The 27521-nt window shown below is 39.8% G+C and overlaps 1 protein-coding gene across 2 annotated transcripts in view; it reads left to right on the forward strand.

Moving 5' to 3' along the window:
- The window catches only part of AKT3 (AKT serine/threonine kinase 3), a 246903-nt gene that overhangs the window by 212908 nt on the left and 6474 nt on the right, over nucleotides 1–27521 (forward strand). For both annotated transcript variants that reach the window (XM_024210264.2, XM_024210265.2), the window contains 2 exons: nucleotides 8025–8112; nucleotides 23403–23505. In XM_024210264.2, coding sequence (XP_024066032.1) covers nucleotides 8025–8112; nucleotides 23403–23505 — 191 coding nt within the window. The remainder of the gene's footprint in view (nucleotides 1–8024; nucleotides 8113–23402; nucleotides 23506–27521) is intronic.

Genomic DNA, 27521 nt, shown 5'->3' on the forward strand with positions numbered 1-27521 from the left:
GTGTAATAAGGAACTGAGTGGAATTTTTTGGGGTGTGAGGGTAGGACACATTATATTTTCTGAAATTCTTAATTTTTCTAACTGTAATAATAATCTGATATCTGAAATTATACTGATTTAATTGATGTATTTGGCATCTCTCTTGAAAGGTAATGTATTTTCAGAGAGATTTTTTTCTTGCTTCTGTGCAAGACAGATAGGTGCACTTGGTAGTGCAAAATTCTTAAACATTAATCTGCCTCACCATAAAGTGGTGCTTATGTGTATACTGTTCTGAGCTCTTTATGTGTGTGCGCATATAAAAGATACAACTTTGATAAATCGTAGGTACCCCTAAAGAAACACAAAATAAGTGATAAGGGATTGGGGAACACGTCTTATTCAGAGAGGTTTGGAACTGTAGTTAGTACATTTAGTTAAAAGAAGCCACAAAGGAAGACTCTATATTAATACTTGAGCAGCGTAAAAATAGAATGGAAAGGGAAATATATTTAATTTATTGTTAATAGTGATCATATGAATGAGAAATGGACTGACCTAGAAAAAGTTAGGTTAGAGTTCAGAAGTATTTATTTTGCCTCAGGATAGCCATGTGTGGGATCTACTTGAGGTTATTATTTTGAGCTCTTAAGGCTTGTGTGGATAGGTTTACACTATTGTTAGCCTTGCCCAAAGCAAAAGAAAATCCAGTTTGGGTTGGAGGATGATTGCATTTTAATTTGTGAATTATCTGCTGATAAATTATCACACACATATTAAATTAATTCTTACTCATTTGCTCCCACCCCTTTCTAAATTTAATAAAAGAAATTAAAGAAGCAGAATCAAATCTGAAGTTTCAGCTAGTGTGCAAAGATTTATAAAAGATACAGCAGCCGAGTAACCAGAAGGAATTTTTAAACTAAAGGCCCAGGCAAAATACTACTAATGTTATGTTATCCAAGTGCCAGGGACAGTTTTAGCTTATTGCAATCATGGAAGGTAATTGGAGAGTCCTTGTTCTCCCTAGAAGAAAGCAATAGATACAAACACAATAAAAAGAGTAGAGCCAAATAAAAAGCTTTAGACCAATGTCATAATTATACGAGGCCTATGTCTGAGATGTTAATGGAGGGCTACTTTGATCAGCTTAAGCATTCTTCCAGTTGCTGATGTGGGCAAGCTATAGATTTGAAAAAGACCCTTGAATTTTCTGTGGAGATTTAAAAAAAAAAAAAAAATTTCACTCCACACGTTTTTTTTTAACCTTTTTTCATCATTAACACCTTAGATAAGTATGTCTGAGGGAACATGTGAAAATATCTCTGCTTTATATCTCTTGGTAGTATGAACTCTAGGTCATAGTAAGGTGTCTTTGATCTGAGACATGTATGTGGTGGTAGCATGTATTCCATTCCAAGTAGCATGTTGGGTAACATAGTATTTGAGAAACATTACCGCCTGGAGAAGTTAATCCAGGTTAAGCTGCTCAATATTTAAAAAAAAAAAAAAAATCTGTTTCCAGGTTGTGTGTGTTAAGTATACCTACCTAGATTTTAGTTGTTTTAATGTGATTCCTTTATGTGGTTGGTGATGTGAAAAAATGAAAATCTAGCATTTATGTATAGATACGTTGAATTTGAATTGATTGCAGAGTGAGGCTGTATGGTAGCTGGGAGTATATCTCCTTATTTTTGTCTTATTTTTAAATAAGTATTTAATTCAGTAAATTAAAGTAGTATTTAAGTATTTAATTCAGTTTAGAGTATACCTTCTTGGACTAAAATAAATATTTGTTCGTGTAGCAACATCTGATGCTTTTTAATCTCCAAGCATGGTGTTCTTTCAAAAATATTAACTTTTAGAGTTGGAAAAAAATAGTTCCCTGTAATTCTTCTTTGCAGATAGCAGTATTTATGATAGAGCCATATTTACCAACCAACTTTGTTTGGGGTGCGGATGCTAGCCACTGACACACGGGGAGGGCGTTAACTGCAGCTTGGCTTCTCCTTGCACAGATGATCACGAAAGATATTGAGAGGCCAGGCTGGTGACTGCAGGCCAATCAGGTTCCTTAGTAGAGAGGCAGGAAACTCTGAATAATTGCTTGGGAAACAAAAAGGGAATGATGTGTTGGAATAAGGAGGACTCCACGCCCCAGTTGCTAAGGTGATGGCCCAGGCTTGAATTTTTCTGTTTCAATTTCTGGCAATATAAGACCAGTTTGTTTTGTTTGTGGGAATTATTGTTCTTTGAGCACACTGAAATAGCAAGCCTTAAAGAGCAACACAGATGGTTTGAAAGACTGCTCTGGGCTTTTATTTTATTGTCTAATCCACCTGATGAAACACACTCCCTGTTTATGCCACCTTCTTTACTAAGGTTTGACATTTGTCCTTTTTATTCTTGGTTATTTTCTTATCTTTATTTATTATAGAATTATAAGAGTTCAAGGCCAAAAGGGACCACCAGATCATCCAATCTGACCTCTGGTATATAACAGGCCACTAAACACCACTGAGCCACCTCCACACCAAGCCCAACAATCAGAATTAGACCAAAATATTGCAGCCCTTAGCAAACTAAAATACTGTGTGCCACAGGTAAGAGCTGGAGGGACCGAGGTGCACTAATGCCTGAGGCCCCTCAGTGGCAGGGAATTAAGTGAGATATACCCAGATAATCCTAGCAAGAGACTTGCGCCCCATGCAGAAGTAGGTGAAAAGCTCCCAAGGTCCCTGCCAATCTGACCCAGAGGAAATTCCTTCCCAACTCTGAATATGGTAATCGGTTAGGCCCTGAGCATGAAAGCAAACCACTGTTTGAGAGCCTCTGCTCTATAGTATATGTCTCAAGAACCTTTTCTTGTCTCATCTGAGGGACCAGGGAGGAGTGGGACAGGACTGCCTTAGTGTGTCTTTTCTGTGCTGAAGAATTCATGTATTAGTGGATATAAGAGGCACCAATTGGTTATATGCCTCACTGTGCAATTTTTAATAATTCATGTTTCTTGCAGTCTCTTCTTGTGTGTAATATAGAGACTGAATTTTCAAATTCTCAAAGAAACATAACCACCTGTTTTCTATCTAACACGTGTACATCAATCACTTGACCATATATTCCAACTGCTTGTCTGCTGTGCTGTCAGTATAAAACACAGACAGACCACTACTAAAAATGGTTGTATGGATCCAGCTCATTTTGGCATGATTTACAATAGACCTTGAGAGTTACGAACTGACCAGTCAACCACAGACCTCATTTGGAACCAGAAGTACGCAATCAGCAGCAGCAGCAGACACAAATAAAAAAAGCAAGTACAGTACAGTACTGTGTTAAATGTAAATTACTAAAATAAGGGGGAAAGATTAAAAAAAAAGATTGGCAAGGGAAGGAAACTGTTTTTGTGCTTCTGTCATTTAAATTAAGATGATTAAAACCAGCATTTTTCTTCTGCTTAGTAAAGTTTCAAAGCTGCATAAGTCAGTGTTCAATTGTAAACTTTTGAACGAACCATAACGTTTTGTTCAGAGTTACGAACAACTGCCATTCCCGAGGTGTTCGTAATTCTGAGGTTCTACTGTATCTATGTTGCTGGATAATATCAATATTGTGTACTCATAAATTAGAGAGCGTAACATATTATGCTTGTTCTTTGACTGACTGACTGACAGCTGATTTTCTCAAAAAGAAATTATAGTTAGTATGCTGTATAATCCAAAGTCCCCTGTTTGGCCACCATTTCTGTATATTTCAGGACATGGGGACAAATAATGAACAATTATTATTACCTTTCCCTTTCTGCATCCTCTCTTTTGGAGCGTATGCTAGCCCTTTGCCATTATGGTCCACAGTCCTGAGGTCATATTCGAGCCAATACTTTACTACATCTAGAACTTCAGAGAGCAGTGGTGACCGGATGTGAATCTCACCACATTGCAGTGTTCTGGTCTGGAGACCAGGCAAGGACCACTTGGAGGAACTTTTGAAGAGAAGTTGGATTTCAACTTGTGCAAACTTACCTAGTAGAGTCATTATGAGCATATTACATGGGTCTTCTGTAGTCTGCATTAGTTATCTGTTTACCTTTAGATGAAAATCAAGATATCACTTACTGTCCTTTAAGTTTCTGATGGTCTAGGACCCAATTACCTAAAACTTTTCTTGTGACCCTGTGGGGGGCAGGGGCTCCCTCATGCCCCTCCAGACCCTGCTTCCAATCCTTTATAATGTCTCCCCCTCTCCCCCCACCACGCACGCAGAAGGGGGGTCCTTCGAGCAAACAAACAAACAAGAAAAATCCTCTCCCCTCTCCTGCCCTTACAAGAGAGAGGAGTCTGTAGGAAAACAAAAGAGAGGCAAGGGTGACCTGGATATCAGGCAGTCTTCCTGGGTCACCCCTTTGGGCTTAGTATAAAATGGGGTCTACCTCCAGCCCCACTTCTTGGGACAGACTGCTTTGAGGCTGGGTCATGCAGCTTTGGGAGCAGTGAGCCCTGCTGCTGTCTCCCTCTTGGCAGGCCTATCTCTGCTGTCTGAGTCAAGGCAGCCGCCTTCCTGTTCACTGCCCTTTCCTGTGGCAGGTTTTCTCTTTTAAGCTCCCCGTACTCCGGGCAGAACAAGTCTTGCAGGTGTGCCTCATTGGTGTTGAACAGGCCTAGAAGAGCTTCATAGTCTCCTCTCAGCCAGAGTGAGGGCATGTCCCTTCACATACCCTACCCCTCAAGACGGAAAGGCCGTTCTGGGGTGGCGTCTCCATCCCCGATCTCCCATGGAAAGAAATTGGCATTAACATGGTCTTTTTGTGCTCGGTGTTGCACTCTGAAACTGTATGGTTGTAGCGCAAGGTACCATTTCTTCATGCATGGGTTTGTTTCTTTCATGGAGTGGATCCAGCATAGGGGATCTGTGACCAGCGATAAGGGGTCACTCAACAGGTAATACCTGAGGGAATCCATAACCATAATTTAATTGCTAATGCCTCCTTTTCAATAATTGAGTAAGCCTTTTCTCTAGGAAAGAGCTTCCTACTCAAGTATAGGACTGGGTGTTTTCTGAAGTCATGTGAGAGTATGGCATTGAGCCCGAAGCATCTGTGTGCAGTGTGAACTTCCAGGAAAAATCAGGACTGAAGAGCATGGGCAGCCGGCATAGTTGTGTTTTTAGTTCGCTAAAAGCATCCTTGCATTTCTCACCCCACTGGGTTGTCTTAGTAGTGTTGTTGCCTTTTATGAGGGCCATAAGGGGGCAACGATCAAGGCAAAACTGGAGATAAACCTCCAGTAATATCCTGCCAGCTCGAGAAAATGCCTTATTTGCCTCTTTACGTGGGGAATGGGACACGCTGTTAGGGCCTGTACCTTGTTGACTACTTGTTTCATAAGGCTGCCTTCTATGTTGTACCCCAAATAGGTTACTTCATCTATGGCTAACTTACACTGTGAGTCCCGCATCCTTTAGGGCTTTAATACCACCTTTAAGTGCTGGAGGTGGTCTTCCCAGGTAGAACTATAGACTACGATGTTGTGTATGTAGGCTGCAGCATATTGATGGTGGGGGGCTGAGGATCCTATTCATAAGCTGTGGGAAAACCTCCATGGAAAAGGCATAGTCTTGAATTGGAAGTGTGCTAAAGGGATGGAGAGAGGTGTTTTCTCTTGTGAGGAAGGGGATGCAGGGATCTGCCAATACCCTTTTGTTAAGTTGATAGTGCTTTGGTGTTTTGCCAATCTCATCTACTGTAGTAACTCATCTACCCTTGGCATTGGGTTGGCCTAGAATTTTGAGATGGAATTAACCTTTCTAAAGTCAGTGCAAAACTGAACTGAACCATCTAGTTTGGGAACAAGAATCATGGGGCTCCTCCATTCAGTTTTGGATTCCACAATTACCCCCATCTCCAGCATTGCTCTCACTTCCTCTCAGACTGTGTCCCACATCCTCTGTGGCAATGGTCTAGGGCTCTCCCTGACCAACTGGCATGGGGTAGTCTCTAGATGATGTTGGACCAAGTGTGTTCTTCCTGGGTGGGTGGACAATATTATGCGAAAGCCTTGATCAGATTTGAGGAGCAGCATCCTTTGTGCAGGGGAGAGCCCCTCAGCCCCCAGTACTGTTGGCACTTGTTGACTGCTGGGTACTTAAGGGCCAGAATTCAGGTTTCATCAGAGAGGAAGTTATCAGTGGGGCCATCCAACATTTCCAGGCTTTAAGAAGATTTACATTATAGATCTTGGTTTCTTTCCTCCTCCCTGGTAATCTTTTCTCATAATTCACTGGCTCGATCTGCCTGACCACTTCCAGTGATCTGTCAAGTATGGGGCTAGGATCAAATCCCATTGATCAGGGGCCACTAGGCTGCTAGTGCCACCTTCTCAAATGTAAGTAGAAAGGCTTCAGGGTTATCGTCTGGCCCAATCTTGGTTAGCTTTACTGATACTGACAAGGGAACACTCTTAATGGACGCATGACCTGCTGGAATTCCCTGGGGGCATAGGGCTGGCACGGTCTGCTGTATCATCTTCTTTTGAAAATCCTGCTGCTGGGCCATCAGTTTCCTCAGCAGCTCTTGTTGTTGTGTGGTCTGAACTTGCTGCTGAGTGATCTGCTGCTGCAGCAATTGCTGTTGGAAAATGCTGCTGCTGCATTCTGCTAATTACTTACGCCACCGCTCTTGTTCCATCTTGCATGGACCAGCTGAGCTCTATTCCCTCTTTTTTAACCGCTTGCATCAGATGTGGTTATGCCTGCATTCTCCACCATTTGTGGAGGGCAGGGCTTGGGCTCCCTTAAGTCCTCTCCAGACCCCACTTCCAGTCCTTTATAATGTCTTCCTCCCCTGTCGATTGACGCTCAAGGGTGGAGGGGTTCTTCAAGGAAACAAACCAAAGAAAAGTCCGCTCCCCTCTTACTTCCCTTATGAGATAGAGGAGTCTGTACGAAAATGGAGAGGCAAGGGTGACCTGGATATCAGGCAGTTTTCCTGGATCAGCCCTTTAGGCTTTCTCTAAAATGGAGTCTACCACCAGCCCCTCCTCTTGGGGCATACTGCTTTGAGGCTGGGTCATGAAGTTTGGGAGTAGTGAGGCCCGCTATCTCCCTCTTGGGGGCCTGTCTCAGCTTTCTGAAGTGGGGAAAGCTCTCTTCCTGTTCACCGCCTCTTCCTGTGGCAGGTTTTCCCTTTTAAGCTCCCCCACCACCGGGCAGGACAAACCTTGCAGGTGCACCTCATTGGTGTTGAACAGGCCCAGAAGAGCTCCTTAGTCTCCTCTCAGCCAGAGTGAGGGCATGTCCCTTCACACTCCCATTGCCTCAGTTCAGATCAGGTGGTTTGCTTTTGTTGGTGGTTCCCATAACTTCATTGTTTTAGACCACTGGCTAGGCATTCTTATTTGAGGGCTCTACCCGTGGAACTCACTCCTGATGGTTTGAGTCTGGCCAGAGTCTGGGTTTGGCAAGCTTCAGGTCACAATGAGTGGTGTGGATATATAGAGCAGCCTTTAAATAATCTCCTCAGCAGGCTATGATGTATTAATTTATGCTTAATTATCTCATATTCTGACTATTTTATGGTAAATGGTTAATTGTTACAACATCCTGATGCTACAGCAATGGGCACTGTATAAAAATACATAAATAATGCATGAATTGTTATTGATTCATTTTGGTGCCTGGCACTTCCCCTGCAAATTTGTGTAGTGATATTTTTTTTCAATACTGTCAGACTCCTTAGCCTTTCATTAAAACTAAAGTAAGCTCAGTTATAGAGTTGTGGTGATTTGTGGATGAAGCTTGACATATACTGTAATGAATAGTTCAGTGGGAATAACCAAATAGCCTATCTGTCAAATGGAGCACTGTGTCAAATACCTTTATCATCACCTCTATTGTCGTGGTCACCTGAATGTAGCATTTCCTACTGAAAAGGGACAGAATTGTATCTAAATATTCATGACCAAACTGCTAATCTCCCAACAATTATGATAAATGAGTCTCATTTTAGGAACAACATTTGTATAATGTGTAATCGTTTTTTCTCTCCTTAGCCTTGGTGGAGGCCCAGATGACGCAAAAGAAATTATGCGACATAGTTTTTTTGTTGGAGTAAACTGGCAAGATGTATATGATAAAAAGGTAGGTCTTTATATGGCATGGAATATTCTGGCTTCTGCGCGATAATCAATTGAAACTATTACTGAACTTCTAGTTTCTAAAATTATACATAAATTACTTTGCCACTTTTTGATATTATTAGTATACTAATAGCCAATTTAATTATTTATAGTTTTAATATACTACTAATAACTTGGAAATATTCTAAATCCAAAGTGTGCCAAAAATAAACTAGAATCACTTAAGATTTTCCGTTAATTGTTTAAATGTCTAAGTCCCCTCCTCCCCCCCTTCTTTTGGCCTATAACTTTAACCAAAAAACGAAGAGGAAAAAAAAGTCAGTGATGATGCGTGAGAAAGTGTGAACACTGTGTTTCTGAATTGACTCTCATTTTCTTTCAACTCCATACACCGGCAAAGAAGTATTATTTAATTATACATATTTATGTGGAGTCAGTAGTTATATTCTGTATCATTGTTTCCTTTTTTAGGACCACATTATGTTGTTAACAGAAACTGTATTCAAAATTGGACCATTATAATTATGAAATTTTTAAAAAAATTTTTGAAAAAGACTGTCATCATTTAAATACTGAATCCTTCTTGAAAAGGATACACAGCAAGTAGGCATTTTCTGATGTCTTTGTACCCAGCAGAAGCCTTTCTTTGAGATGGGTTGTAAAAGAGAATCTAACAAAACTAGTGTGGTATTAAAATACTGAGCCAAAATCACTCATGATGTAAGTGGTACAACCCCATTAACGTCAATGACATTGCGCATGTTTACTCTAGTGAGTTAATTTCGCTCACTTTGTATAATTCTATGCCTGTTACTGTGATCCTGGACATTTCTCAGGTGATTTCTAGATAGAAGATGGTTAGTTTATTTTCCCTTTAGAAGTGAAACTGAGTTTGATTTAAGCTGTTTTATAAACTGACTGTGTAGATTCAGACATTTTTGTAGTATTTGAGGTAACTTATGTATTGTTATAGGTCTCCGGTATTCTAACAGGATCATTTGGCATCCCTGCCAACTGATCTACCTGCCAAATAAGTCATATCTTTTATAAGTTACATTGTCTTTCCTATTTGTTTCTGCTCAAATTAAGGGAGGATCAAAAACACATGCAGGGACAGAACATGTTTGTCTGGCTATGCCGAAAGAATGACAGGAGACATTAGATATGGGTTTAATCAGGCCGCAATTTTATTATTGACAGATGTCTGGGACTAACCCGGCGGATAAAAATGTGTACAGTGCAGGTGCAAAATGTATGTCCCTCCAGCAGATTTACTGCCGGGACCTTACCAATTCCAGCCAATTCCGGGGGGGAGGGGTCTTCCACAGCTCCCCCCTATTTATCCAGGTCCCTCCAGCAATTCCCTTGCTGGGACCTTACCGACCACGCCCCCTCGTAGGAGGGGGTTAAGATGGACTGTAAGGATGGGGGGGTTGGCTCCATGCTGTACCAGTCATAGGAGCCCCCAACTGCCCCCGGCTTGCTCAATTACCAAGCACCTCTCCTTAATTCCTTTTCCAAGCCATTTTTTTGTTCTTTTGAGCCTTAATTTATGGAGTACCTGCACTGAACATCTGCCACAAGGAGGCGTATTCTGAGTAAAGAGGGAGAGGCCAGGCCCAACTGACCTTTTAAACCCCACATTCCTATGTGGTGAGTCATTTACCACTCTGATTGCTCTTTCCAGCAGATTTATGTCTTCCCTCCTCCCCCAAGCCAGAAAGCATTGCCTTCTTCTCCCGGCCAGCCAGACAACTCAGACAAACTGCTTAAGTGCAGGGTGGTGATTGTGCTGCTGTGACATATTTTTCACTTGTTGGTATGTGAGGATTTGAAAACTCGAATTTGTGATTGGTGTGGTATTTCTTTGGCAAACAAGAAAACCTGAACAAGAAACCTGTGTGATATTAAGACTAACACTGTACTGTACTGTATCTTGCTATGTCTCTTTTCATGGGTTACTATAATATAGAGCTCTTTTCCCCCTACTTTGTGATGACTTGGCAGTTTTGGTTTGTTGTTTACCATTTTTATGTTACAAATTCATATTTCCGCAAAGCTGATTGCAAGATATTTGCTGCCACAAGAATATCTAAACCTAAATGTTATCTGACAGAACCTTAACCATGATGTTACTGTCAGTCAACCATAATATTGCAAGAACCTTTAGAATGATAATTAGAACAAATAAATTTATCAAGTGATGTAATGTGCTCAGGTATTTAAGACAAAATCTCCTTCACTTCTAAAGGAAATTTTGGTTGCCCCTGCAAGAGTATAGTTAAAAATATGCCAGAGAAAATGTAATATGGGGGACCCTCAAAGGAATTGTTTTTTTTAACATTTAAGTTAAAAGTATTTGTGTTGCAAACTATTTAAAGGTATAAATACAGGGGCGTTCTGAGTGGGAAACAAGGGAAAAATGGTGCCAAACTAACTTCAAGGGTCTTTCTCAACTAAACTAGAAAAAAGAAAAATCAAATTTAAGGACAATGGACTTGATTCTGCATGGCGCTGAGCACTCTGGCCCTGATCCAGACACGCAGTTGTGCATGTACTTAACTTTAAGCATGTGCTTCAATTCCTTGCAAGTCGATGAGACAGTGCTTCTCAATCAGGATCTGATCCTGCACCCGTTGAAATCACTGCAAGTGTTTTGTTTCAGAGGCAGTGGAAGCTTGCTTTGAATGGGGATTGGGTGGGTGGAAATGCATAGTGAAACCTAAATGTACGAAGCACCAAACTAGGCATGGGAAATGGGGAGAGTCGGGGAGAGCGGGAAGAAGTCAGGTATCTATGTAAGTCAGGGTGGATGCCCTGCTTGTAGAGTGAGGGAAGTCGTGTGTGTTAAGGCCAGGAAGGGGAGCAGGGTAGGTACCCTGCAGGGGGAATTGAGGTGTTAGGAGTAATAAAGGGAGTGTGAGGTGGTGCTCTGCATGGGGAATAAGGGGAGCTGAGGCTCCCAGGCCTGATCTTGGATGCTGCTACAGCCACGCCAGCCCCTCTGAGTCTCACTCCTGCCCTGCCTGAGTGCATGAAACAACTTGCTTAAGAATGAAATGTGGGGGCTAGGGTGGAAACGTAGCTCAGACCCCCATAATATTTCCATTGTGGTGGGTGCTAACTGCCGCTGCCCCTGGGAGTTGGATTGGGCCCTCAGTAGGGTCTTAAAATAGGAGTGATCCTAATCATTGTTTACCATTTCCATGACTGCATTGAGAAATTAAACCTGCTGATATGAGAAATGAAAATTGCTTAACTGAACAATTAAAAGATGATCTCCTTAGTTACAATACCTGCATGTGATGGATGTGTTAGGCACGATGATGCCAGGGGAAAAACAGAATCCTAAGCATATAAAATGTGTTTGTTTTACTGCAGCACACTCTTACTGGTTCTACTGGAAGGACTTATCCTAAATGTATGACCGCTTCCTCATTTTTGGGCTAGTGGAAAACGAAAAGGCATGTGCTTTTGTATATGTGTGCACTACATTCTCGTGCAGCTAACTTGCCATTTTTATTAGAAAAATGTGCATCTCTTTTTGTTCACCCAACTTCAACCTATTGTTATTAGAAACAAGATTATTTAACCTAAAACCTAAAGTTTATAAATGTTTCATGACAATAGGACACTACCTTGTTTGCCACAGTTAGTAACTCTGGCTGACCAACAGATGCAAATGAATGATTGGCTGTCTAATACTGCTGTCTAATTGGATCAGTTTGTTGACATTAACTGAATAATAATAATGTGCTGTAAAGTAGGCAAGAGCAGAGAAAGTCCTCGTTCTGAAATGAAAATTGAATAATAGTTATACATTTTGTTCTGATGTATTTATTTTTGGGAAGAAAAAAATCTCGAAGGCAAAGGAAAGAGAGTGACCTTGCTAGGCACTTCCTATGATCATCTCAATCCCGATAGAGTTGATTACTACATTTTTTTTTTTTTTTTTTTTTACTGTGTATGAGACTGAGAAACTGAATAGGCTGACAAAGTCTTATCTTAGTCTTCTTTTTAGATATAATTGAATGTGGAATTTTCTCTGACTCCTTTAGGACCATTTTTTGGAGTATTTATACTTTTATTTAGGCTAGAAGAAAAATTAATTTTTAAATTGTCAAATGTTGTTCCAGGGCCCCTGATTCAAGAGAGCACTTAAGCATGTGCTGAACTCTTATTGCTTAATACATACTTAAAGGCTTCGCTGAATCAGGGTTTAGGGAAGGGAGGTTAGAGTGGGAGAATTCCCACAGCTCTCTTTAGGCAATTTCTGTTTGAGAGTCATACTTCAGTGTAATTGCCTGCAACATCATCATAAACATTGCAAAATAGATCTTCTCAATTCTCTTTTTTGTTGCTTCTGTGCAAAGTAGTAAAAGGATCAGAAAATGGTTAACAGTCTGATCTTTTCATTGGATTTCCAATGGTATTTAAATTATATGCACAAAACCTACTTATTAGCAAAATAATGCCAGCTGACTGAATTTACATGACATAAAGAAACCACAAAAAGCATTTTGGATTCTTATGGATGTTGGTTTTAATTAGTTATGGAGGTTCCAATCGCTTTTTGCCCATTATATCAACAGTTTAAAAAAACAAAACAAAATCTTTATGGTCAGTAAAGGAAAACCAACATTTTAAAGGACACACTGACAATATATTTTTCAAAATGTTAAAATATCACTATGATAATCCATTGGAAACATTAAGGTGAAATCTTGTTCTTTACCAAAACACTTTCCCTCCATTGTATTCATACACTGTTTTGTTATTGAAAGTTTGCTCAGATAGGTATTGAGCTGTTAGCATTTACTTACTTTTTAAAGGAGCATTGAAAAAATTGTTTTGGAAAGAACACAAGAGAACTACACAGTCTTTGCAGACATATGTAAAGAAAAACATCAAAAAGGTAGGTCAGATTTTGGGACTACCAACTTTGACAGTGTCCCTTTTAAAATGTATTGGTGTATTGCTATGTACAGTGATTTGGCTAATGAGTTCCAATCTGTGTGAGAACATCACATACCTAAACTATCTGGAATCTTCATTGATCAGTTAGTCCAAACTGTTTTGTAAATGGCAACTACATATGTGAGTTCTGAGAAATATTTTCAAAAGTTGTGGGTGAGCACACTTGTGATAGAATGAGAGTGAATGTTAGTATTTCTAGTGGTATGCTCTCCCCATTTTCTTTACAAAATTGATTTAGGATTTTCTCTGTCTGCTTTAACTAATTTACAAATCAGTCTCCTGAAATCACTCCTAAATTTATTATCAGTATGTGATTTATTCTGTTGAATGCTGCAAAGTAGCCATTTTAAAGGATCAATGATATAGATCTCCAGTAAAATTTGATAGGATGGCCTAACGTGATTTCGGAGCATTAAAATGTTAATTACAATAATAGTCCAAGACGTGACTTTTATAACTAGAAAGAACCTTAAAATTGACACATTCTTTGACTTGTATTAAGACTCCGTGTATAGTAAACTAGATGGTAGGTTTTAAGGTACAACATATGATGACATTTCTAGTGAGCTGTAATGGTGTGTATGTTTTAAAGTTATGTGTTATATTGTATACTTTTAAAACATACACACTGTGGTCAAAGTGAAAATTATACTTCCCATGTTGTAATTCAGATCAATGTGTAAAGAGCAAGAGTAATTTTGTTGTCAGGAATTGGGAAAAACCAGTGTCATACTGAAATGTAATTATGAGTAGGTTATAAATGGTCATCCGTAATGAATGAACACGGATATGGTTTTTCATTGTTCAGTTTCTTATTATATTTATATGATGCTCTTGGAAGGTCTGCAGAACAACCACGATAGAGATAATGAAAATCTCTGTGTGTGTTTGTAGTTGTCAATATAGCTGTAGAAACATGTATCCATGATTTAACCCCAAACAGTATGTTATGAATATTGGTCAGCATTTTCAAATTTGGGGTATAAATTGTCTTCACTCCATTGGAATGAAGACCGTTTATATCAGCTGAGGCGCTGCCCTCTGTTTATTGAAGTTTGACTCCTAAATCTGCATGTAGGCATCTAAATACATGGCTATTCAGGCTAAACTTTTATTTAGGTGCCTGAATATGGATTTAGGAGCCAAATTTCAGTCGTCCAGATTTGACATTTTGGCCATAATTTATTTCAGTTGGATAATACATTGAGAAGAAGTGTTAAAGAATTAAGAGGTGTGGCTAGTCACCCTTCACTGGGAATTACTCAGATAAATGACATATTTAACCATTAGTGTTGTATTATCATATTTTTCATTGGTATGAAATGAAAATTGTTTTGGCCCTGATCCTGCAAACAATATGTATTTGCTTAACTTTAAGCATCTGTACAGTCCCATTGGTTTCAGTGAAATTACTCTTATGCTTAGATATAAACACATACATAAGTACATGATCAGGGTCTTAATGTGATGTTCAATTCATACCAGTTTGAGGGTAAATTCCTTTTTATGTGAACTTTATGAGGCAAAGTCAGAATCAGCTTCTTCGTTTTTTTAGTTCGGTAGTTTCAGCGTTAGTGCAGTACAGCTACTCCGTAATATTTTCAGCCATTTGTAAGCAACTAAAATGGTGGTTAGGAGTTTCCAAGACATAATGATTGTCATTTGATTGATTAACCTTTGGATTATATGGAATATTTTCTACTATGTTGAACTACTTGTGCAGTGGAAATACATTATCTAGAAAGCATGAAAAGCCTCAGCGTGGTATAAAATCTCTTTATATAATTGCACACAGTGAGATACTGTATTTGCCCTTATTGTTCATGAATGATGAGTAGCATCCAGATCTTGAGCTGAGAGGGGAAAAAAGGGGTGGTACTGTCCCAAGTTTCACCTACTTTGAATGCCAAAAGGAGATGTAATTCACAAAGGATTGTGCAGATGTTCAAAATTTGATCTTGCAGGTTCTCCTGGGCTCTCCAGGTGTGATTCCCTCTATGTGGGGTAAAGGAATACATGGTCTGGGATTGCGTTAAGGCATAGGCACAATAGACACATGCCTTGGACATTTGGTTGCCAGAGACATGTGGTGAAGTCACACTCTAAACTTTAATTTAAAAAAAGTATTTCCAGTCTTCCTAGGTTATGAAGAAAGAGCTGAAACATGTCATCTCAGTGTAACTGGTGCTGTGTTGTCTGCCTGGAGCAGAGGGAGGAGCAGCAACCACTGGACAAGGCCACCTGGCTCGTTAGTTCCTACCATAGCTGCTGGTTCAGATGTAGGCTTGGGTCCCTTGTTGTGCTCAGCTCCTTCCCTCCAGACTTTTGGTTTCACAGGTCAGAAGGGTGGGGCAAGATGTGGTGGGATCACCCAAGCACCATTTGTGGCACCAAATTGAAATGTTACTCACAGTTGACTATGGAAATCTTCATAATCTGATTGTCCTTTCTTAAATGCTGTAATCAGGAGTGTAATAGTTAACAGTGTGGACATTTATGTCCTCATGATTGAGCTTCTGAGCTAAAACCCATTTGAGATGAATGGGGCAGTTCACATCTCCTGGATTTGTTGTTTCAGGCTTTCTACAAACTCAGATAGACATCTCTGCAGCAGTTATGCTTGGTTAATATGTTTAAGGATTTCTTAACATCTGTAAGCACTGGAGACTTACTTTTTTGTTTTTAAATGAAAGTGTAGATTCTAAAGAACAAGATGGCAGCCTCAAAAAAGTACGAAGACTCTGTGGTGTGACCTGGTCCAATTTGAGCACTGGTGACATCACTTACAAAGTCGGTTTCAAGCAAATGAATATGCCTCTAATCCCATAAATGTGCAGTCATAATACAATATCCCTCTGTGTCTACATTTATGTAAATGATTTATACCATTTTTTTATGCTTCCGCGTTATGGGAAGGGTTGTTAGGAAAGGATTTCTTACTGCATTTCTCTCATTTTCTTCTGGAGGTGGCGCTGAAGCTCCATGTGCCGGTTCCTCATTTCTTTACAAGAATTCTACAGAAGCCGGTAAATTTTTTGTAGAGGTTCTTCCTCTAAAATTGGGTGATATGATTTGAAAATAGCCACAACATTTTGTTTACAACGGTCAAGGGAAGATTTTTATGAGGTGTGCATGGGATGGCAGATCAGGAAGTTGATTTGGTGTTTTGAAAAAAGAATTGAGGCACAGTTGTGTGTGCATGAATAGGCTGAATAGATCAAAAGGACTGGTACATAATTTTATACAATCATGACTGAAGCATAAATGTATTTATACTTATAGTCATGATTACATAAATGATACTGCTAGTGGAAAAAATATGAAAGGAATGGAGAGACATTCCTGTGCACTGTATGTCACATGTATTTGTATATCTCAATCTTAGGTCCCATTTTCTCTTTTTGGTAGCTTTTTTTGTATTGATGTGTGTGAATATATAGATATTATACACACACACAAGGTGATGGGGCTGCCATGTTTTTCTACACAGTCTCTGCATTACGAGCATCTCCTATTGCATTGTAAATTGCTGTGGAATATCTTGATCGCGAAAGGCAATGTGTAAGGTTGTGTAATCAGAATGAATCCAAAAACATCAACAAAGTATTTTATATCAAGTTTTTCCCTTCTGGTTGCAGCCTGGAGTTCTGTGTGTTTTTCTTGTTTTATTTTCCCAACTGTCTGGAATATTGACATAATTTCTAGTTCCATCGACTGAGTCACTGGATGTTACTGAGACACACCTAACTACTTAATGTAAAATAGTGTTTTTTCCCCTTCGGATGGGATTAGATGACACCACTCCCTTTCTATTGTGAAACATCTCTGTAATTGGTAATATTTAAAAGTATTTAAGACATCTGTTTATTGTTGTTCTTACCTTTCTGCGCCGTAAGATGCATGCAACGCTCTGCTTTTGTAACCAACAAGCAAATTTTCAAAGTATTCCAAGAACCATCACTCATTTAGACAGATGAAGTCTGCATGGGGCCTGATTCAGATCCCATTGAAGTCAATGAGAATATTTCATTTGAGCTACTGACTTCAGTGGGCTTTGGTTCAGACCCATAGTCACTTGCTGATGTAGTCAAATTTTATAGAAGGACCTGTAGGTTGGTATATTTTACTAAAGAGCTGTGTATTGCTCTTTATTTTTATTACTTTCTGTGATCATTTCCTGCTTCTTTGTTATTTTGTTGCTCACTAACAATTACTATGTGGCTACAGTATTTAGAGATAAGAAATGTTCCTATGTTGTCATCTCTGCCATCCCCAGCTGAGGTCAGGATAACATCCCCCTCATAAAGGTCATAACTTGAATGATTTTTTCCCATGAGTTGAGCACTCTGTTCTACTGGAGATAAGTACTGGGATTGCGAAATAGGGTGCAGTCTGCTGTATATTTGGTACTACCTAAGTTGCTTATATAATTTGTGGAAAACCATAACAGATTCTTGGAAAATGATAATATAGTGATGGCTGTTGAATTGCGGCTGGAGCAGATCATTTGATTTCAAACCATGATGGGTGGCCTGCTCTCTGAATTGTTGAAAAGTTTAACATGAAAAGACCAAAAAACTGGAATGTTTTACAGGTACAACTTGTTCTGGAATCTTATGACCATTTTATAGGTGGGCACATTGCTTGGGAACTTCTTTGTATCAGCAAGTCCATATTAGTTTGTCCCCCTGTCTGAGACTGGCTGTGTTGCAGAATTAAATGGGGGGTGGTGTGGAGAATGCTGGGAAATGTGTGTGTTTTTGTAAATATAGGGATGTGAATATTGTGGTTGAAAAAATGAACAACTTCCTTTTAAGTTGTATGTAGATTAGTTTATATTTGAGGGATAAATTCTCTTTCTGACTCCAAGTTTAGATCTGTATTTAGCTTTTAAATAGGTAATAATAAGATGACTAAGTGTATTAATTTAAAAATCTTTTGTTGTTGTGGTATAATATTTTCCAATCAAATAAAGTTAAATGAAAATCACACGTTTTTGTAAAATTATAATTTTCATAGCACCATTCTAAGTAGTATATGTAGGTGAAAAAATGTTTTAGTCACATAGGGTGGGATCCACTAAAGTACTTAAGTGCCTAAACCTCAGACATAAGCACCTAAATCCCAGTTTTGGCTCCATTGCAATCCACAAAACACCTGCCATACCCTGTAGGCACCTTTGTTTCTGCTCCTGGGCATGTGTGCTGCTACTTCACTCTAGGCATCTGAATGCCTGTTTCCTGCCTAAGCCCCAGAGCGATTCACAAACCAGGAGAAAGAAGATAGGTGTTCAACCGCCTGCAGCCTCTTAGAGGTCTGGTTCAGTAGGTATGCTCAAAGGATACTTATTAGTTCAGGTTCCACTTGTAGTGGTACCCACCTTATAACTTTTAGCCCACTGATTAGAACACTCACCTGGGATGTGGGAGACCCAGGTTCAATTCCCCCTTTTCTGCCAGAGGGGGACAAAGAATTTGAACAGGGGTCCCTCGCCTCTTAGGAGGGTGCTCTAACCACTGAGCTATGGGATATTCTGATGTGGGGCTCCCTCAGCCTCTCTCCTTTTGAAGCGATTCCAATGTGGCTAAATAATGAAAGAGTGATTGGAACAGGGGACTGGACATGGATTCAGGCCTTAACCACTGGACTAGAGAGTCATTCCTACTCTCTCTCCAGCCCAGTGACTAAGTATCCACAGTGAGACAGTCATTCGACCAGAGAGAGAGTGGGACAGTCCAGTTGTTAGGGTACCCTTCTGAGAGGTGGGAGACCTCTGTAAAAATTCTTTCTCCCTCTTTGGCAGAAAGGAGGGAATTGAATCTGGGTCTTCAACCTCCAAGGTGAGTGCTCTAACCACTGGGCTAAAAGTTATAGGATGGGCACTACCACCACCATGTGAGTTAGGTGCCGAACTCATTCCCACAAGAAACACTTTACGTGCCTACTCCCTCTAACTACAGGAGGCAGGTACCCATTTTTTGGAGATAAATGCCACTCTGCAGCCTGGACATCGGCGCCTATCTCTGAGAGAGGGAGTAGGGCTTAGCATACACCCCTCTGGTTGGAAACTCCCACTGGCTATCTTAGGCAGCTCCCTGCCTAGCGTGCTGGCTTTCGTGAATCATATTTTTTTGGCACCTCTCTCTCCCCATTCGTTGTGCAGGGAGCCGAGGTGCTTGATTTGGCTTTGTGGATCCCAGAATGGTTCCTGGATTTTCTAGGTGTGTAAAAGTTAGACACTGATGCTCAGCGCTACAACTCCTAAGCCCCTTCGTCAATGCCACCCATAGATTTTGGGTGAAGATTTTGGTCAAATTATAGATACAGGTATGTAACCAAGAGCAGGAAAAACATGCTTAAAGAAACAGATAGACCATCCAATTAGAAATTTGTGTCAAAGGATTAATGGAATTACACAGCTATAACTGAGAGCAGAATCTGTCCCAATTACTAAAAATGTCTGTGTGACATTCTGTTATCCTTTTGTGTCTTTGTGGTGTTTATATAGTGTATTATAGATATTTTCCTCTTACTAGCACAACTTTCAGGTTAACAGCAGTCAGTTAAAACATTCTTTGGGTGAATGAAAACATGAAAATATCTGGATAGAATTTTCAAGAGTTGGATTTGAAAACAGTTGGAATTCACTTGTGTGTGTGGTTGGTTTTGTGGGTTTTTTTTTTAATGCACTATTCATGGATTTTACCACAGTCTGAATAATTCCCTCCTTTCCAGAAAAGAGTATAGAGGTGTTTAGAACTAAAGGTGAAGCGTTGGCAGTTAGAGATCTAATCGGGACAGCATGCTCTTCAAAAACAGTTCCCAACATGGCTAGTTACTTAGAACATAGTTACATTATCATTCTGGTTACACAGTATAGATATGCTAGGATTATATAGTCTCCATTGATTAAGGTGTGAAGGTTTAGTTTTTCCTCCAACATCTGTACTGCTTAGAGATCTGTGTAGAATAGTTTGCCAATATTTTTGCTATAGTGTTACATTGTAGTTTTGTTCTTTGTGTTGTGGAGTAAATTGACAAGTGAATTGTTTGGTGATAATGTTTCAAAGTCAAGGTGAGAGAGCTAAATCCTGGCCTCAGAGTGTAAATCGATTGGCTTCAGTGGGACCAGGATTTGGCCTCTGATATAGGAAAGACACTGAAACTAACTTCAGATTTTAGTTTGAGTTGAGAATATGCAGATACTATCCTATGTCTCTGATTATATTAAATAACATTATTTGGAACTTCGTATATCTTAAGTTGAACAGAGATGCCTTTTAGAAATTGAATACATTTAAAAGATGGCATACAGATCCCAGATCATTAACACAGTATAGGTTGAGGCTCCAAATTAAAAATGCATCCATTTGTAAATGTTGACTTTGTTTCTCCTTCAAAAGTGGATTGTAAGACTAATACCAAAAGCAGGACAGGGAGCTGCTGCCTTTATGTTGTGGTAGGTTGCCTTCCATAGTAGCAGTGAAAACTCTGAAACCTTGGAACCTGAATGTAAGACTTTGCAGATAAATGGAGGAAGAACCCATTTAAAAATACATCTTAAAACCAATTTATGCCTAGACTTGTTTATCTAATCTGCTAAAGATTGGGGAAGTCAGTTTTTTGTATCTCTTTAAAAAGAGAAAAGAAATGCATTTCAGATCATCTTTAACCACTTGAGAGAGGTGCAAAAATCCTTTGCTTTAAACCATCACACTGTCATGTAAGCAATGAGCAGCTTCTGAAGTTTGTAAAGAGATTCCAGTCACACTAGTGATGTTCACTTAGTTGTTTGATTGTAAAATCATCTTGTTAAGCATAGTGCAGCTACAGCAAAAATGTATGTTCAAAACTGGGAACTAGGTGACCCAAGGTTTAATATTGTCTGGCACAGGACATGTTAAGGGGACTTGATGCATCTAATGTGGTATGCAAGTACAATATACATGTTGTTCTGAAGCACTTATAGGGTGGATGAAATTGGCTTAGAATAGGCTCAAAAAATTAAATGGCTCTGAAATCAGCATCTTCTGGTAAAGAGTGTGAATATTAGTAGTAAAGGGTGGGGTGGAAATGGAGACTCTTAAATTCATTTGAAGGAACTAAGGTGGTTATCATGGTCAACTTTCTAATATGTGATAGACCAAACATGTGCAAGCATCATGAACACTTAGAAATGGATTATCTTCTTGACTGAAGGCAAGCAGTGTTGTGAAATTCTAACACAAATTTGCTGGTTTTGCTGCTATTCAGCATTTAGTCAAGTTTAGAGCTGGGAGTGTGTTTACAATTTTGCTTCTCCAAGTTTTGGTTAAAGATATAGTGAAAACTTTGCACTCTTTTTTCTATGTGAAAATCCTACTCTTGCACTTTTCACCCCAAGGTGATGATCCTCCTGAAGCTTACACATTTGTGTTGCCCCGACCTATCTTCTGTTGAAATTCCTGATGGACCTCTGATGTCTTCTGTCATCCATTGATCAGGCCAATTTCATGGCAGTGTGTAGTCCACAAGCACTAACAAACCAGTGAACTGGAGCAGTTTTTTAACCATGACAGTTCTTCTTTGCACTTAAAAAATACTGTGAAAATAGTGGGAAAAAAATCCAGAAATGTTGTGTTCATGAGGCTGACCTAAACATGAATTGACCTTTTTGACATTTAAAATGTACGTGTTCATATTGTTTATTTTTTAGAAACAGTTCATGACAAACATGAGCCCTGTCCTGCAAAGACTTGCACACAAGCTTACCTTTACATACTTTGAGTAGTCCTATTGACTTGATTGCAACTACTCGGAGTATAAGGTAAGCACACATGTAAGCCTTTGTAAGATGAGTGCTCTAATGTTGGTCTTTCAGTGAATAATGAGAATCTCATCAGGGTGGATTAATTTAAATCAAAATGATTTAAATCAGCAAGCAGGAAAGCTTGATTTTAATCACTGATTTTAATCATGTTTTGCATTTCTGCTTTTTAGTTATTTTCCTATAGCAAAAAGGTTGATTCTCATTGGTTGGTAATCATTAAAACATGTTCATTTGCAACTAAATCTAGTCTTTACACTAAGTCTGGAATGTCTTTTTTTGCTAATTAGGAGGATACACTATATCTGTACACATTTATTTAAGCAGTTATATAGCTTAATTTATATTTATTCAGATTCTTAATGTTTGTATGTACTTTAGAAAATGCTGAATAATGCATTTCTTATTTACTAGATGATTAATGTTTTACTTGTGATTTGTGTCAAGCTCTATTTGGATGGTAATTAAAATGCCTAAGACACATTTTTTATCAGTTACATAAAACTACCTTTCAGTGCTAGATGGATAAGTTTATAAAAAATTATCAAAACATGCTTTGCATTTAAAACTAACGGATTTATTAAACAAAGGAAGTATTATCTGTAGTTAGTGAACTGTACTGATTGTTTTTGTTTACCATGTCTTTTAAGATTTTAGAACTAGTAGATCTCGTTCTCCCACACCTAGTTTTTATTCAGAGATTAGAAAAGGAAAACAAGCTTTCCTGCCTTTTCAGCTCCCTGTCAGTTGCTAAACTTTGAATGAATTAGTGTTGGACTGAACTAGGTAAATAAACTAAAATGAAGAAAATATTCTCTTTACATCTGCAAAAGAGGATACTACTGTCAAAAGCTGGTTTGGTACTTCAGCAAATTCTAGTGCCAAGTGCTTAGTAGTAACTTTCATCAGTTCAGTGGTTTGACTTTCTTTAAAACTTGGCAACAAATGTGCTGCTTAATTTTTTTTAGAATTAATTTAAATGATTTTAACATATAATAGTAAGTTTAGGCCTTAACATAGGCTGTTATAATTTAAAAATAAAACTGTATTTAAATTTAAAAAGTCAACCTTAAATTAAAAAATATATATCATTAATTTTTATCTACCCTAAACACCCCATTCAGAGTTTCTAGTTAATTATCTTTCTATAGTGCAATTTATCTAAGAAAAGTCATTTTGTTTTTGTGCTCCTGATCTTATCTAGTTTCTAAACTAGCATCTCTGACACACAAAAGTCTAATGATTTGCCTGTCATATTAGCTGTCAGGGACTCAACCGTCATTCACTCCATGATCCTCCTATTACAAGTCTTTTGGTCTAACCACTGAGCTACATGAGATCTTTATAGAATCAGAGAAATGTAGGACTGGAAGAGACCTCAATAGGTCATCTAGTCCAGTCCCCTGCACTCAAGGCTGGACTCAAGGCAGGCATGTCTACTCCTGACAATAATTTGGTTGAATTCAGGTATATTAACATTACTCTTCTTGTTTATTTGTTCCCGTCAGCTTGTACCTCCTTTTAAACCTCAAGTGACATCTGAGACAGACACCAGATATTTTGATGAAGAATTTACAGCTCAGACGATTACAATAACTCCACCTGAAAAATGTAAGTAAGCCTGAAAAGCGCTGTATAACTACAGTTGAGAAGATAGATTATCAGTGTGTACCTATACTATAAAGACTGATATGAAATAGGTTACTCATTCTAATGGAGAAAGTGTTCTCACCCCTTTTAGTGGAACTTAATGTGGAACCATCTCAGGGTACGTCTATACTACCCGCTGGATCGGCGGGTAGTGTTCGATGTATCGGGGATCGATTTATCGCGTCTCGTCTGGACACGATAAATGGATCCGCGAATTGACGCCCATACTCCACCTCAGCAGGAGGAGTAAGTAGAGTTGACGGGGGAGCCACGGCAGTCGACTCGCCGCCGTGAGGATGGCCAGGTAAGTTGAACTAAGATACTTGGACTTCAGCTACGCGAATAGCATAGCTGAAGTTGCGTATCTCAGTTCGAACCCCCACGCTAGTGTAGCCCAGGCCTAAGAGTAGTTCTGTATGGCACAAGACTCCTTACAGTAAGCGTAGTAAGGTTACATATTTTTAGCCCATGAGATTTCTGAACAACTTCACAATTCCATAAATTATTTAATGAGGCAAATGCCAATTTCTAAGCATCTTGTTTGTTTGCTAATAAAGGCCCCACTTCATCAAAGTACTTAAGCACATGCTAGATTTCAAGCATATATATGTATACTCCCATTGACTCCAATGAGACAATTCACATGTTTAAAGATGGTAGGCACAGACTTAAATACCTTTCTGTAACAAGGCCAGAAAAGAGCACACGTTGCCACAGAGAACAGATATCTCCTGTCTAGACAGCCTGATTTTTTTGTTTTAGATTAAATTCACTCCAGTGCAGAGGCCTCATGCCAGGCTCCACACACAAGAACCCTTAATGCCATTATTAATTTAATTTAAGTGGTGCACTGCACCTTGTGCAGACCCTCTGCACTTGGGCGAGTTTCACTCTTCATACACATTGCATTTACCCTGTTTATCTACACATCTATAAATCAATATCTGATCATTCTAAATTTTATTTAATAAAAAAAAAAAGTTATCACATGGGAAACAATATTCCAAACTCCAGTGGTCAATATTTTAGATAGATTTCCTCTCTAAAAAGGTACACCTCTACCTCGATATAATGCTGTCCCCGGGAGCCAAACAATCTTACCGCGTTATATTGAACTTGCTTTGATCCACTGGAGTGCGCAGCCCCGCCCCCCCACATTATATCCGAATTCGTGTTATATCGGGTTGCGTTATATCGAGGTAGCGGTGTATTGTTTTTTATTACCTTTTGCATAACAAAAAAGTATGTATATAATTATAGCATATGAAGGCAGCACACACTATACTTAAGGTTGAGTTCGTTTAATTTGCCCCCTTTTTTTGGTGGCTTATAACTTTCTCAAACACATTCCTTTTTTTACTCAGATTTGCTGGGCGTGGTGCACCAGTCTAGAAGTGGGGTTTTTTAGAAGTAAATTTGAACAGAGCCAGTTTAGCTGTTTTTGAGTTCTGCATATTTTTTTAAATAAAATAATCCCCATCTTCTCCATGCATTTGAATGAGAATTTTTGTATATGCATAACTTTAAAAAAACGGATCAGATTTTGTTTAAATTTAGCTCAGTTTAGAGAAAATGGGTTGAGTATTTTGAAGCTATGAACTTTACACTTCAGGAAAAATGGACTATTTTTTGTCAGGGTAAAGCAGGCCTGCTAAAGAAAGTTTAGGCATTATGAAGTGCTTCAGCTTTGAATCTAATTCAGGGCTGATCATCAATTTCATGAATATTTTAAGTTAAATGGCCTAGAGTTTGAGATAGTCCCAAGTTTAAGATTATCCCAGTTTTAAGACTGTACATAGTTTGAGAGAGCCCTGCATTTTAAACTGCTTTAGCTTTCACTCAGATGAAAACAATTGAATTTTTTTAATTTAAAAAAAAAAATTGAAATTCAGCTGCACAGAGCACAGGTCAGGAGTGTGGTTAGGTGACTAAAAACGTACTGGTACTTTGCCAGTTCTCCTGCACAATGTTAGAGAAGCCTGGAGACTGCTAGCATTTTTGCCGAATTGCGGTAGCCCCGCTGGCCCAAAAACCAGCTCAGGTTTAGCATGTAACTCAAGTGTCTGAGCCAGCCACCCCTTTGTATGGTCTCACTTCCTTTTCTCTGCTATATTATCAACAGAGCTGGAGGGTCTGATGTAAACATTCCTACATTAGTTCTGGGCCATGAGAAGAACAAGGAACAGTGGTTTCAAGTTTCAGTGGGGGAGGTCTAGGTTGGATATTAGGAAACACTCCAGGGAAACCCCGGTATAACGCGCCCCGCGATAACGCGAATTCGGATGTAACGAGGTCATAAGGTGGCTCCGGCTGCCCAAGCAAAAAAAAAAAAGGGGGGGGGGGAAAAAAAACCCCAAAACCCACAAAAAAAAAAAAAAAAAGCGGCCAGAGCATCGCCGAAGCGCCCAGGGGCGGTGGTCAACTGGGGGCCCCGCGCGCCTCCCTGACGGTGTCCTCAGCAGAAGGTGGGGAGGGGGCAGGGGAAGCCCCCAGCGCTCCAACGCATCCCCGGCAGAAGCGCAGGGGGTGGCGGGGGAAGCCCGAGCACTGGGACCCCCAAGCACAGCGGCCCCGGGAGGCAGCCTCACAGCTTGGAGGGTTTTGGGGGCACTCACTCCCCACTGCGGCCTCAGGCTGTGACGAGGGGACAGGGCATCTCCGGTCGTGGGGCCGCAGTGGGGGGTGGGGAGGACATAAGGTAGCAAATGGGTTGAGGAGCTGCGGGGGGGGGGGGGGGAATGAGGGGGCCCTGAGCGGCACCCCAGGGAAGGAGCAGAAAGGGGTGGAACCGTGGGCGGGTAGGAGCCTGCAGCCCTGGAGCTCTCTGTCCCCGGCAGGCGTGGGGCCGCAGCTTCTCTCCCCTGCTGGGCACTAGGCGGCACACAATAAGGCCATTGCGGAGAAACTAAATGAATTCTTTGCAGCGGTCATCACAGCTGAGGATCTGAGTGAGATTCCCAAACCTGAGCCATTCTTTTTAGGTGACACATCTGAGGAACTGTCCCAGATTGAGGTGTCAGTAGAGGAAGTTTTGGAACAAATTGATAAACTAAATAGTAATAAGTCACCAGGACCAGATGGTAGTCACCCAAGAGTTCTGCAATTTCACAGTTGAGTTCCTTCAGAACTACTAACTGTAGTCTGTAACCTATCATTTTAATCAGCTTCTGTACCAAATGACTGGAGGATAGCTAATGTGATGCCAATTTTTAAAAAGGGCTCCAGAGGTGATCCCGGCAATTACAGGCTGGTAAGCCTGACTTCAGTACCGGGCAAACTGATTGAAACTATAGTACAGAACATTATTGTCTGACACATAGATGAACACAATTTGTTGGGGAAGAGTCAACATAGTTTTTGTAAAGGGAAATCATGCCGCACAATTTACTAGAATTCTTTGAGGGGAGCAACAAGCATGTGGACAAGGGGGATCCAGTGGATATAGTGTACTTAGATTTTCAGAAAGCCTTTGACAAGGTCCCTCACCAAAGGCTCTTAAGCAAGTTTCCCTGGGATAACAGGGAAGGTTGTCTCATGGATTGGTAACAAGTTAAAAGATAGGAAACAAAGGGTAGGAATAGATGGTCAGTTTTCAGAATGGAGAGAGGTAAATCGTGGTGTCTCCCCGGGGTCTGTATTGGGCCCAGTCCTATTCAATATATTCATAAATGATCTGGAAAAAGGGGTAAACAGTAAGGTGGGAAAATTTTTAGATGATACAAAATTGCTCAAGATAGTTAAGTCTCAGGCAGACTGCGAAGAGCTACAAAAGGATCTCTCAAAACTGGGTGACTGGGCAACAAAATGGCAGATGAAATTCAATGTTGATAAATGCAAAGTGATGCACATTGGAAAACATAATCCCAACTATACATATAAAATGATAGGGTCTAAATTAGCTGTTCCCACTCAAGAAAGAGATCTTGGAGTCATTGTGGATAGTTCTCTGAAAACATCCACTCAATGTGCAGCAGCAG

Source organism: Terrapene carolina, unplaced genomic scaffold (genome assembly GCF_002925995.2).
Source record: "Terrapene carolina triunguis isolate 2854851 unplaced genomic scaffold, T_m_triunguis-2.0 Scaffold85, whole genome shotgun sequence".
Lineage (NCBI taxonomy): Eukaryota > Metazoa > Chordata > Testudines > Emydidae > Terrapene > Terrapene triunguis.